The 14,483-nt window shown below is 38.0% G+C and overlaps 1 protein-coding gene across 1 annotated transcript; it reads left to right on the forward strand.

The window, feature by feature from the left end:
- The first annotated feature begins 8 nt into the window (after window positions 1-8).
- Window positions 9-13,313, forward strand: LOC6053774 (vacuolar protein sorting-associated protein 4). Its single transcript, XM_001869765.2, has 5 exons — window positions 9-169; window positions 510-673; window positions 741-1,135; window positions 11,902-12,612; window positions 12,677-13,313. The coding sequence occupies exons 2-5, from the start codon at window positions 538-540 to the stop codon at window positions 12,776-12,778; spliced, it is 1,344 nt and encodes a 447-aa protein (XP_001869800.2). The 5' UTR covers window positions 9-169; window positions 510-537; the 3' UTR covers window positions 12,779-13,313.
- Window positions 13,314-14,483: the final 1,170 nt, after the last annotated feature.

Consider the following 14,483-nt stretch of genomic DNA (forward strand, 5'->3'; position numbering starts at 1 on the left):
ACACAAAGCCTCGGCCGTCCATCAGCAGCCATTTGTCATCATTCGAAAATCGCAGGAATTTTATTTTTCTTCGCTCGCGGATTTGTTGTGAAAATTGCCGAAAAAGATCCGATTCTCCGAGCTGTGTTTGTCGCTTCAGCCTTATTCCGGTTGATCGTTGCTGTTGAAGGTGAGGATTTGCGGTAGATTTGTTCGGATTTAAGTTAATTATGAAAAATCTCAACATTTTCGGCTCTGTTTCCGCGGTTGTGTTTTGTGCGTAGAACAAGTTTCTGCGTTTTGTGGATTTCCCTCTTCGCATTCCGTTCCGTTCCGTCCGTCCTTCAAAGAGGAACGTCAGTGAATTATTGCTCCGCAGTCCGCCGAAGCGCAGAATGTAATCAAATTTTGCTTCGCAGCGGATTAGTCATCGTCTTTTTCTAGCAATTGTCAAATTTGGAGATTTTTTTTTCCTTGCGCTGGAGCAGGATCTTTGGCCACTCAAAAAGCAAGTGTTTTCTCCGTTCCAGCCGCACCTCTCTAGGCCTGTCGCTCGAAATGGCCGCCGGATCGACGCTGCAGAAGGCAATCGATATTGTCACGAAGGCCACCGAGGAGGATCGCAACAAGAACTACGAGGAAGCGCTACGGTTGTACGAGCACGGAGTGGAATACTTTCTGCATGCCATCAAATGTAAGTTGGCCTTGGGTGGGGGTCGGCGAACCGTTTAACCTTTCGATTTCACTTCTCGTTTACGCAGATGAAGCCCAGGGTGACAAAGCAAAGGACTCGATCCGGGCCAAGTGCCTCCAGTATCTGGACCGGGCGGAAAAGCTGAAGGCGTACCTCAAGAAGGGCAAGAAAAAGCCGGTCAAGGACGGTGGCAGCGGCGGCAGTTCCAAGGACGACAAGGGCAAAAAGAACAACGGCGGCGACAGCAGCTCCGAGTCGGACTCGGACGATCCGGAGAAGAAGAAGCTGCAGTCGAAGCTGGAGGGCGCGATCGTGGTGGAGAAGCCGCACGTAAAGTGGTCCGACGTGGCGGGACTGGAGGGCGCGAAGGAAGCGCTCAAGGAGGCGGTCATCCTGCCGATCAAGTTTCCACATCTGTTCACCGGGAAGCGCATTCCGTGGAAGGGCATCCTGCTGTTTGGGGTGAGTTTGGCAAACGGTTTACAGAAATCTGCCCAAGAATGTCTTTTTCAGATGTTTTTTATTTATTTTATTCATCGGAACCATACATTCAAGAGATTTAGTAACAGTTATTGTTATAAAAATCTACAAATTTAATTAAAATATTACATTATGTTATGCTTTAGAGCAATTGCAACCACCTCCGATTTCCATGAGACTTTGATGTCTACATAGTTGGTCTCGAGAACTACATTTGAGAAGGGTGTAAGTTTTTTTTATATATATTTTTAAAGTTTAAAAGCCTAACAGTGCTAACAGCAAACTTTTTTTAAGCAAAAACGAGATTTTTTTTACGTTTCTATACACTACTTGCAACTGCATCATCGAATTTGATGAATTTTTATGTTTGTAAGTTAACATTCTATATAAACTAATGCAGATTGAACCAATTTGCAGAAATATTTGAATTTGAAGACAAAAATAAGTGGTGCTCTGGAGTAACCATGGGCGTTAGAGAGTTAAGTGGTCTAAAATAAACGTAAAAAAAAATAATTTAAAAAGAATAATTTAAATAGATTCTTCAGACAATTCGTGAAAATTCATTATCGATGAATTTATAAAAATCGACAGTAAATTTTCAAAACAACCGATAAGTAATGGGTTTTTGCTATGCAGATAGGATCTTTTGAAAATTTAATCGAGAAATATATTTATTTTACTTAACCCTTCAATGATCATTTTTTCGAAGATTTTTATTTTCCGTGTTGTTCATTTTTAGCAACATTTGTTTCACTAAAAACATGACTTCTCTTATTTTATGTTTGTGTTGTTTGTATGTGGTGTATTATAGGGGGAAAATACCCATGTTAAGCCTAATAAGCGGTCGTGTTTGAATGATGCTGGATAATCTGGAGTGTTCCTTGAAATTTATTTGAACCAAGCACACCAACGAGTAGAGCAACTTTTTGTAAACAATTCAGTTAATTTTCACTTTTATTAAAAAGTTATGCTATTCCTTTTACAAGCATTTAAAAAAATATTTCCCAAATGCATTCTAATCAGACGAAAATACATTAGGCCACGCCCTTTTCTCTATTTTTAGCTACGTTCTTTTTTCTTCCAGCGCTCTTTTGCGTCTGCTTAGTGCTGCCAAAATTGATGAAATTTTAAGCGAACACTCACGAAAAGTTGCATTTATAGAGAAGGTTTCCTGGCATTACTGGCTCACTTTAACAGGCGCTGCTGGTGGTGTTGGTGGCCACCCTTTATTCTTTATTTTCCTTCGCTTCTCGCTCGGTTTCGATTGGAAAAACGAAACTATTGGCACTACGCCCCCCGGGGCATGGCCTTCCTCTAACGTGGGATATCTGCTCCAGCGCCTCTGACGAGACAGGAGAAACTGGGACCGACGTTTTACTTCACCATCCGATAGAAGCTCAGTGGATAAGGCGGGAATCGAACCCGCGTCTCATAGCATCATCGGGATCGGCAGCCGAAGCCGCTACCCCTGCGCCACGAGACCCATCGATTGGAATGGGTATTGGGTAATTCTCTACCAACTCACACGAAATCGGGAAAAGTTGCCCCGACCCCTCTTCGATTTGCGTGAAACTTTGTCCTAAGGGGTAACTTTTGTCCCTGATCACGAATCCGAGGTCCGTTTTTTGATATCTCGTGACGGAGGGGCGGTACGACCCCTTCCATTTTTGAACATGCGAAAAATGAGGTGTTTTTCAATAATTTGCAGCCTGAAACGGTGATGAGATAGAAATTTGGTGTCAAAGGGACTTTTATGTCCCGATTTGATGGCGTACTCAGAATTCCGAAAAAACGTATTTTTCATCGAAAAAAAACACTAAAAAAGTTTTAAAAATTCTCCCATTTTCCGTTACTCGACTGTAAAAAATTTTGGAACATGTCATTTTATGGGAAATTTAATGTACTTTTCGAATCTACATTGTCCCAGAAGGGTCATTTTTTCATTTAGAACAAAATTTTTCATTTTAAAATTTCGTGTTTTTTCTAACTTTGCAGGGTTATTTTTTAGAGTGTAACAATGTTTTACAAAGTTGTAGAGCAGACAATTACAAAAATTTTGATATATAGACATAAGGGGTTTGCTAATAAACATCACGAGTTATCGCGATTTTACGAAAAAAAGTTTTGAAAAAGTTACTTTTTGCGTTTCTCTTTGTTTCGTCGTCCGTGTCTGTCGCGGGTGACCATGAACGGCCATGATCGATGACGACCAACTTTTTTAAAACTTTTTTTCGTAAAATCGTGATAACTTGTGATGTTTATAAGCAAACCCCTTATGTCTATATATCAAAATTTTTGTAATTGTCTGCTCTACAACTTTGTAGAACATTGTTACACTCTCAGGGTTGTTACGGACGGCGCGGATCGCGCGGATGGCGCGGATGGCGCGTATCGCGCGGATCTGGCGCGGATTTGCTGGCTAATTTTGCTCAGGCGCGGATTTCGCGCGGATATCAATTTGATAAACAAAATAATTGATAACGATAGAATTTCTTTCAAATTACAAAGAAAAATATTATTAGGAATTAAATAAATTAATTCTTTTCGTTGAGTGCGAAAATATCAGTTTCTAAGAAGTTGTTAATGAAGAAAATTTTGTTCAAAAAATTATTGATTGTTTTTTTCTTAATATGAAACTTCGAAATAATCTTCAAGAAGCGATTTTTTTAATGTATGGAGATTTGTTATATTAATTCAACATAACATTACAACTCATTATTTTTAAAACATCTGCCTTACAATTCAAATAAATATCAAATTTTATTAAAATCAAAAGAACAAAATTCGAAAAATTACAGAATTTTAAAAATTTGAAGCAATGAAACTTTTTAGATTTTCTATGTTTTTCAATATAAAAATTTAAATTTTTAAATTTTGGTTTATTAAAAAAACAAAACTTCTGTTACCACTCTGATTCAGGTAGAATTGATTCTACTCCCAATGGAGCACCCACAGTCGAGCAGTTTTTGACATTTCGCTCCATAAAAAATACATTGTACAAAAAAGCAAAAACTGCTCGAATGGAAATGTTCCATTTGAAATTTCAGAATTTACATATTCAAAAAATAAAAAAATTAGAATTCATAATTTGAAATTGTCAAAACTTACAGACTTAAAAACCTAAAAAGTACGAATTATTAAATTGAAAAATTACGAAAATGTTACAATTGATTTTGTTATTTTTATTTTTTAAGGAAAGTTCTTAAGTTATCAAATAATTTTTTTTTAAAATTATTAGATTATTAAATTATTTGATTATTATATTATTATATTATTAAAATTATTAAATTATTAAATTTTTAAATTATTAAATTATTTAATTATTAAATTATTTCATTATTAAATTATTAAATTATTAAATTATTAAATTATTAAATTATTAAATTATTAAATTATTAAATTATTAAATTATTAAATTATTAAATTATTAAATTATTAAATTATTAAATTATTAAATTATCAAACTATTAAATTATTAAATTATCAAATTATTAAATTATTAAATTATTAAATTATTTTTTGCCATTTTCTTAGTTCGGATCATTTTCGGAGTCATATTTTAGTTTAGAAAAATTTAGAGAAGGAAATAATAGAAATTTCGTGTTTCGATTTTCCAGAGTAAAGTTTTGGCGAGAATTATCAAGCACTAAATACCTAGATTTTATAATTTGGTGATTTATTTTATGGCTTTAATTTTTAAAATTTTCGAATTTAATTTTTTCTGAATTTGTTTTTAAAGCAACGATATTTAAAGTGTTGTAAAAACGCTAATATTGTTTCAGAAATGGCAAAAAAGATTCCATTTGGTACAGGTGCGATATGAATCCACAACTGATCAACGGTACTGATCCAAATGCCTTCTGTATTATTCTTTTTTCGATTAAAATTTCATTCATTATGTTACACCCTTTTATTTTTTTTCGCGATTTTTTTTTATATGGCGCGGATTTCGCGCGGATTGGGTTTTGGGGTCGGCGCGGATCTGGCGCGGATTTTTTCTCGACTTTTCCGTAACAACCCTGCACTCTAAAAAATAACCCTGCAAAGTTAGAAAAAACACGAAATTTTAAAATGAAAAATTTTGTTCTAGATGAAAAAATGACCCTTCTGGGACAATGTAGATTCGAAAAGTACATTAAATTTCCCATAAAATGACATGTTCCAAAATTTTTTACAGTCGAGTAACGGAAAATGGGAGAATTTTTAAAACTTTTTTAGTGTTTTTTTCGATGAAAAATACGTTTTTTCGAATTCTGAGTACGCCATCAAATCGGGCGTCTAATTTTACATAAAAGTCCCTTTGACACCAAATTTCTATCTCATCACCGTTTCAGGCTGCAAATTATTGAAAAACACCTCTTTTTTCACATGTTCAAAAATGGAAGGGTCGTACCGCCCCTCCGTCACGAGATATCAAAAAACGGACCACGGATTCGTGATCAGGGACAAAAGTTACCCCTTAGGACAAAGTTTCACGCAAATCGAAGAGGGGTCGGGGCAACTGCTGTGTGAGTTGGCGGAGAATTACCCTATTCAAAATTGAAACGTCAAAAGACTTGGTTTGTTTTTTTATGGCGCTTGCTAATTATTTACATGTTTTGGGATTATTTTTCAAGTGAGTGACTAATTAATGTGCAAAAGAACATGTAACCGGTAGTTGGAAGCAATTTTATACCTTAAGCGCTTTGAAATCGTTAGCGCTAGTGAAAAGATATTGATGGCGACTTTCGTTAAGCGGTTATGCTCTCATCTTGGGTGTGGATGTGTGTGTGCCAACAAAATGATGGGAAATGGGCTCGCAAAATAGGAATTAGAGGAAAGTGTTGCAAGTGTAACAAGCTAAGGAAATGCTCGTTATAACCCATTAAAAACGTTAAAAAATCTGTCGGATTTTTTAGAATCATCTTATTTCAGGTCTTGACTGAGACTTTGATAGAACAAGTTTTAAAAAAAATCTGTTTTTTTTTTATGTAAAAAAATGATTTTAAATTTTTAGATTTTTCGTACGGTCTACTAAACTAGTGGGGCAAGACAAACAACCCGTTGGGGCAAGAAGAACAATGCATGAAAAAACATGCTAATTTACTAACAATTGAACTATTATCACTTTGATACATCAGATGTATTTGAAACGTTTCTTTAATTTTTAGATTAAAAATTAATATTTTACTAAAAATTTTACCGTTTTTACGAAAAAAAATATTATTATTGCGGGCGTTAATAATTAGAGTTCACGCGCGGTGATACGACCGCAAGACAATGGTCGCATGACAGCCGCATGACAACCGCCGAACAAACTTTTGGCTGTTGTCAAAGGTTACCTTGAGTTTTCATCTGACTTTTTGGAAAATATTCAAAACAAACCAAGTTGACAGCCAAATCAATGCAGAATTTCATTTCAACTTGCTGATTTTTACACTGCGGTAGTTAGGCGGCAATAATCTCCTGTCACTCACAGCGTTGGAGAAACGTGATTTTATCTCGCAATAAGCAATACTCAGATGATAAATAGTAAATTTTCATGATATTACTATATAGTGTATGGACAATTTTTTTTACAATTGTTTATCAGTTTTTAAGAACTTTTATGTATTTTTTTCACAATAAAACATGTTGCTGCAGCAATTCGTATTTATTTTTCATACTAAAAATCCATATGGTACACTTACCCCACCAAAACAAGATTTTTTGAAAGCTCTCTACAAAATAACCAAAACATAAATCATATTTTATAATACGTGCAAATCATTGGTAGGGACACTACTGATCTAGGAAAAATAGAATTTTGATAAAGTGAGCCTTAAAACGAACCCTAAGCCTTATTTTGTACTTTCCAAATATTATAAGGAAACAAAGATTTTGAAAAAAACTTCACTCAATCTTATGCCTCGTGGCGTTTACGTCGTTTTGGCGGTATGTGGTAGTACAATCAGCTAATTACATTGCTAGCAACAATTCCTCATACACTCAGTCGCCAGCCAGCGACAAGTTAAGACGTGTTTTGCTCGTGTTGTCATCTCGCGTGCTTGGAAGTTTCTGACAGATGGAGGTGGAGGAATCCTCCAAGGAGGAAGATTTTCGTCCCGTCCGTGGGAATCGGAAGCGGAAGAAGTCCAGCGAGGTCACTGGAATCGGCATCGAAGGAGAAAAAGTTGAGAAGACCCTGCTCAACAACAACAAGTTCAGCCCGCTAGCGGATAACAAAAACAACAACAATGCCAGCCCAGCAGGAGGAGGGGACGCCCCGGCGGTTCCACCCAGTCGGCCAGTCGGCAGGTAAACAAAAGCAACCACCTTTGGTGGTGAAGAACACCACGGATTTTTACAAGCTCGTGGCGATAGTGGAAAGTTGTAAATTAGGTTTCAAACCGATTTACAAACTAACTCGATTTGGAACCAAGGTGACCTGCTTCTCTGTCAAAGATTTTGACAAGTTGCAAGAGCTACTCAAGAAGAAGAAAGTGGAATTCTACACCCACGATCGGCGGAGCGAACGAAATCACCGGGTGGTTCTTCGTGGTTTTCCTGATGAACTGAAACCGGACGAGGTCAAGTACCTGCTGAAGAGGGATCTCAAGCTGGACGCGCTGGTGGTGCATGCCATCAAGCGGAAGGAAAAGTCCACCGTGGACGAAATTCCGTACATTGTGGTCTTCCCCAAGGGATACACCAATCTGAAGAAGCTCTCTGCTATGAAGGTTGTGGCAAGCACTATCATCCGGTGGGAGGCCTACCGGAACAAACGGCCGAACGTGACCCAGTGCAGGAACTGCTTGCAGCTGGGTCATGGAACCAGGAACTGTCACCTGAAAGGGAGGTGCAACAACTGTGGGGGTCCCCACAAGACGGACGAATGCAAAGTCCAAGAAGCCGAGCCGAAGCGGTGTGCCAACTGCTCTGGAGCCCACGAAGCCACGGACCGCAGCTGCCCTAAGCGTGCGGACTTCATCCGGAGGCGCCAGCAGGCGTCGAAACCGAAACCGCCGGCAAGGAAGGCGGAGAAGCAGAGTCCAGCAGTTCCGGCGTTTACGCTGGCGGAGTTCCCTCCGCTGCCGGGCGCAGTTCCAGACGGAAAATCCAAGGATCGCCCTCGTCCCGCAGGAAGCAGCCAAGGTGGCCTCCGAGACGGTGGAGCCACGGAGAAGGAAGCCGGGGAGGTACTCTACAGTTCGGCTGAGCTGTGGGGAATTTTCTCCGAGTACATCGGCAGGTTCAAGACCTGCAAGACCCGCTTGGACCAAGTAACCCTCGTCAGTAACATGATCTCCAAGTATGGAATTTAAGGAGTTTTTTTTTTTTGTTATTATATATTGTTTTACTGATCCTCAGTCCCAACCTGGTCACAGCACCTAAAAAGACCTAATAAAAATAAGTTAAGAAAGAAGAACAATTCCTCATACTGCAAATAATCAAAATTGTAAAAATTACGGCCTTACGAGCGATTGTTCCTCTTGCCCCATATGGTCGTCTTGCCCTACCTTCCCCTATGCACGGCGTGTTTTCTAGAACAACCTTATCAGGAAAAAATAGTCATCGCCACTTTCAAATGTGTCTTATAGGAAATTTTCTCAGCTTTCCAATGCTTCTTAAAGCGAAATGTTTCATCGGGAAATTTCTGAGATATCTCTATTTTAAGTTTTTTGGTTTTAAATTCCTTTATTATTTATTGGAAACTTTTAAATAACAGTCCAGGGAACTTATCAAATGATGTGTTTCATGAGTCATTTACTCATAAAAATGTTTGCACATTTTGATGAGTAAGACAAGAAACAACTTTGTAGAAGGTTGCAAACCGCTAAATATTTGGAAAATTATGTTTTGTCTAAGTTTTTGAATATATGGGATTTATTCAGAAATTAAAATCATAAACAGTGTAAAAATGTATTTTTACAAGAATTATTTGATAATTACATATTTTTTGTGTACAAATATCACGTGTCTACTCTGATTTAGCTTGTTCAACCGAAATTTTGGCAGGTTTGTGATTGTTAATGGTTTTATTGAATTTTAATGAACAAATTTGATATTTTCTTAAGCAAATATTAACCAGGAACATAAATACAAATATGATTTGAAATCGAAAATGTACTACATATTACTATAGCAAGTCATATTTTCATGAGTATAAAATAAAGATAAAATTTTATAAAATGTTTTCTGTAGAAAATGCACTTAAAAGTAACAATAAAACTCGAGTCTTCCAATTCAGAATTCTTAAAACACTGTCACAAACATTTATTTTTGTTTGAACAAAAATTAAATAGTAGTTTAACAAAAAAAAATAAATCTAACAGAAACTTTCTTTCCAAACTATTTGAACAAAAATCAAGACATATATATTTTTTTAAGATGACATTGAAGATGAGAGTCTTATAAACTTCTAAAATATTGCTAATTCCTTGATCATTTAATACAAAAAAACTGAAACAATCATTTCATACTAATGAAAAGTATTTCTCCTAAAGGTAGCAACAGTAATTTGCAGTATAATTTCGAGTAAAAAACATGTTTTGTATCCATGTAACTAGTTAGTGTTTGATTAAGGAAATATGATATTTATTCATAAAAATCTTGTAATACCCTATCAATCTCAAACCTGAAGAAATTCCGGTTGTATCAGCTAATTCCAAGCTGAATCAGAGCAGACCGGTGTTATATGTACACAACAATTATGTAATAATCTATTTGTTCTTGTAAAAATAAGATTTCAATACGGTTTTATTATTTCATTATTTGAATAAATCCCACATATTCAAAAAATCGGTTAAAACTTAATTTTCAAAATATTTAGCGGTTTGCAACCTTCTACAAAGCTATTTCTTGCCTTATTTTGCACATTTTGGTCAGTAAAATACACATGAAACACAACATTTGACAAGTTTCCTGGACTGTTATTTAAAAGTTTCCAATAAATGATCAAGGATTTTAAAAGAAAAAACTTAAAAAAGAGATATCTCAGAAATTTCCCGATGAAACATTTCGCTCTTAGAAGCATTGGAAAGCTGAGAAAATTTCCTATAAGACACTTTTGAAAGTAGTGATGACTATTTTTTCTCCTTAAGGTTGCCCAGAAAACACGCCGTAGGATCGGCCCGTGGCTTAATGGCTACGGCTCCCGCTTCATAAGCGGAAAGTTCCGGGTTCGATTCCCGACTGGTCTCCTTGAAATTATTCGACTATAATTGAACTTTGAATATGAACAAAAAACGCATGGAATCAGGTGGGATTCGAACTCACACCTTTAGATTGGTAGTCAGATGCTCTAGCCACTCGGCCACTGAGGGGTTGACACCCCTTGAGTGAATTAATCCGTAGTGGTGAAATAATGTCACAAGCAGAGCTGAAAATGTCAGGGGTCCTGACGCGAATATCGGCGACGCATACACGATTTTTTCAGATCCATTCACTGAACCGAAAAACCGTGACATAAACAAACCCGACTCAGTCGTGAGTGCCCTAGCGCACTGAGCAGCTGCAATGCGAGGCAGTAGACGACCAACGCTCATTCGACGTTGCACGCACACACATAAAGAAACAAGTTTTTACACAAAAAATTGGTATTTATGCGTGGAAATGTAATTTTGAATACAAGTTATGGTTGTTTTAAGTGTTTTGCACAGTCTAGAACCATTCAATTGTTTAAAAATAGTTAAAATAGTGTTTAGAGAGGATTTTACGAGTCAGTCATACGACACGAATTGAGTGACTGTAGCTCATTTTTTCACGTCTCTCATTCTCCAGCAGCCGACCGACACGAGTCAGGCGGCAGTGGTTGAACGGACACAGTAGGCTTACAGTCACATGCTAGCAGTGAACTGACATTTTGGTTTGCTTCATGTGTACGCTGGGTTGGAAACATTTTGCAGGCCTGGTCACAAGGTCATTTACTATATAATACAACAATCCCTTCCCCAACGATTCCCCTACACACTACACACCATATTCTATAAATAACTCGAAGTGGTTGGTACGGTATGTCCTCACTTCTTCTTCTTCCCCTGATGATTCCATGAAATGTGGGTTCCGTTCATAGAATCTGTCTCTTGCGATTAAGGCAACGCAGTAGGCCGGGCCGCTTTAGTGAGTGTAATACATTTCGGGGGTTCTCGAAAGTACTGCAATCATTAATAATGACAAGAAAGAACTTGAGGCGTAATCTAACCATAAGTTCTTCCCGGATGCTTTCTTCGGACTGGCTGCGCTTGTGTTCGATTAGATTAGATTAGATAAGGTTGCCCAGAAAACACGCCGTGGTTATGAGCACCTACTAAGTGATATTTTAGAAACTTTTGGAAGCCGTATCTCAGATATTTCGATGAAAATGATGTCCAGATCCATCATGCGACCTTTCATTAATTAGATAATTAAAAGTCCTTTCAAATAAGCCTAGAATATTGAAGATCTAATAAACCTATCAAAGGTATGGACGCTTATGGGGATGTTATGGGGTCCGGAGCAATCATGCGTAATCATAAGACCTATTCATTTGCAAAAATAGCCCCGAAATATGCAATTTATTAGCTAGAATTATCGAAAATTCAGCGGCACTTAGTCATTTGACCTATTATAATCACTTGTTGAAGAAACAGCTATCTATGGTGTGCCTAATCCAGTGTCTCGTGGCGTTTACGTCATTTTGGCAGCTATGTCTTCCTTTCAACATTCAGAGTCGATCGTTCCCGTAAAACTTCAGAGCTACAATGGCTCTTCTCAAACTCATCACTCAAACCCATCTTCCCCCTTTCCAGCCTCCCGGCACGGGCAAATCCTACCTGGCGAAGGCCGTCGCCACCGAAGCAAACAACTCGACCTTCTTCTCCGTGTCCAGCTCGGATCTGGTGTCGAAGTGGCTCGGCGAGTCGGAAAAGTTGGTCAAAAATCTGTTCGAGCTGGCCCGGGCCCACAAGCCGAGCATCATCTTCATCGACGAGGTCGACTCCCTGTGCTCGTCCCGGTCGGACAACGAGAGCGAAAGTGCGCGCCGCATCAAGACGGAGTTCCTGGTGCAGATGCAGGGCGTCGGCACGGACACCGAGGGCATCCTGGTGTTGGGGGCGACCAATACGCCGTGGATCTTGGACTCGGCCATTCGGCGACGTTTCGAGAAGCGAATCTACATCCCACTGCCGGACGAGCACGCCCGGTTGGTCATGTTTAAGATTCACCTGGGCAACACGGCGCACTGCCTGACGGAGGACAACATCCGCACGTTGGCGGGCAAGACGGACGGGTACTCCGGGGCGGATATTTCGATCGTGGTCCGGGACGCGCTGATGCAGCCGGTGCGCAAGGTCCAGTCGGCGACGCACTTTAAGCGAATCAGTGGCCCCTCTCCGGCGGACAAGGAGCAGACCGTGGACGATCTGCTGGTGCCGTGCAGTCCGGGCGAATCGGGTGCCATCGAAATGACCTGGATGGAGGTGCCCGGGGACAAGCTGAGCGTGCCGCCGGTTACGATGGTAAGAGTTTAGTGTGACTTCCCGGCAAGACCTCTCTCTAACAAAACCACCTTCCAATTTTCAGAGTGACATCCTGAAGTCGCTGACCAGCACCAAACCGACCGTCAACGAGGAGGACATGAAAAAGTTGGACAAATTCACGGAGGACTTTGGTCAGGAAGGTTAATCGCTCTACGAAATGGCACCACACACGTGCATGCATGGCTTTTCCTTTAACAATAAAACAAAACAAACTGTTTGTCACCAAGTTGTGCTGCTTTCTTCAGTGATTATTAAAAAAAAACAAGCACTTTGAATGCGTTTTGTAAATGTACGGCCGAAACTGACAACCACTTAAAAGATATTTTCTTCGTTTTTTTTTTCTTTCTTTAATTTACGCCGAGCCTTATCAAATGTGTATGTATTTTTAAAATATTTTTCTTTCTCAATCTTTAAATCCAAAACCTTGAACATGATTCTTAATATATATACGAGCGTAACTGAAAAAAAAACGAGAAGAAACGTGAAGTGTCTATTTGGTCAACCCATCCAATAAATTGTTAAGTATTTCTGATATATTCTCTATATATGTATCTATGTGTGTGCGCTGTTGATGGAATGAAATTGAAACAACAACAACAAAATCACAGAACGCGACGATCTGTCAACAGCAACCGGCATGGGATTAATGATTTAAAGTGAATAAACTGTTATTAGTGAAATTGTGGTGGTTTTGATTTTTTTTTTTCTACACTGCCGTTCTACGCATAATTGTCCCATGTCATTTTTGGACGATTCTGACTTTTTATCATTTTTAAGTTCAGTTTGACGTAAACATTCAGAAAAACACATAAAATCTAGTACTTTGTTCGTAAACTCATTAAAAACAACACCAAGTCTGTTTGTCCCATCGTTGTACTTCTACGCATAATTGTCCCACCAAGTATTTTCTATCACGAAATCATTAGTTTTACGAAGCAATTTATCTTGTTTATCTTTTGTATAGCAAGAGGATAAGGATGATAAAACGATAACCGGGGTGATTAGGGACATATAGAGCTAAAAGGGACCCACGGGACAATTATGCGTAGAAACGCAAAAATCGATCGAAAAATTTCAATCGCGTTTTTCTCAGTTGTACTTTTTCGAACATGGGACAATTATGCGTAGAACGGCAGTACAGTAGAACAAGAAAGAATGCAAGTCCGGATTAATTTCGAATCAAGAAACGGTCAAAGTAACGGGAAGTGGCGTTGAGGTTGAAAAAATCGAATGAATAGAGTCCTAAAGACCCATGTAAATTGTTATGTTCAACGATAAAAACACGTTTTGAAATTATTTCTCAATAAAAATTTATTAAATAGTTTAAAAAAGAGAAATTTAGAAAACCACGATTTAAATGACCCCGACCACGAAATTTAAATGACCACGATTAAATTGGTCAAAATTATTCCATAGTTCTAGCCAATTTCAGTAAAGTCCCTTAGGGGGTATATCAAATAATTAAAAAAATCAACTTTCAAAATTTCAACTTTTTAGAATAATTTTAGCTTAAGGACCCCATTTTATGGCTAAAATAATGACCCCGACGAAAATGGTCAAAATTATCCCATAGTTCTAGCCAATATCAGCAAAGTCTCTTAGAGGGTATATCAAATAATTAAAAAAAAAACAACTTTTTAATATTTTTTCCAAAGATCTAAACATATTTAAAAAAAAAATGGTCAAAATTATACCAAAGATCTAAACATATTTAACAAAAGGACAAATAATAACAGATTGTGTAATGGACACTTCAAAACTTTTCCATTTGTGCGATTTATGGTAATTTTATTTCTAAGTCAGAATACCAAACGAATAACAAATCTTGTTATTAGGAGAGTTTTTGAAAT

The sequence above is a fragment of the Culex quinquefasciatus genome, chromosome 1 (genome assembly GCF_015732765.1).
Source record: "Culex quinquefasciatus strain JHB chromosome 1, VPISU_Cqui_1.0_pri_paternal, whole genome shotgun sequence".
Taxonomy (NCBI): Eukaryota; Metazoa; Arthropoda; class Insecta; order Diptera; family Culicidae; genus Culex; species Culex quinquefasciatus.

Excerpts from the sequence above, each read along its gene's own strand:
- LOC6053774 (XM_001869765.2), top strand. The coding sequence starts at position 538 with ATGGCCGCCGGATCGACGCTGCAGAAGGCAATCGATATTGTCACGAAG. Across the intron at positions 1,136-11,901 it reads AGGGCATCCTGCTGTTTGGG|CCTCCCGGCACGGGCAAATC; the intron begins GTGAGTTTGGCA and ends CCCCCTTTCCAG. Across the intron at positions 12,613-12,676 it reads GCGTGCCGCCGGTTACGATG|AGTGACATCCTGAAGTCGCT; the intron begins GTAAGAGTTTAG and ends TCCAATTTTCAG.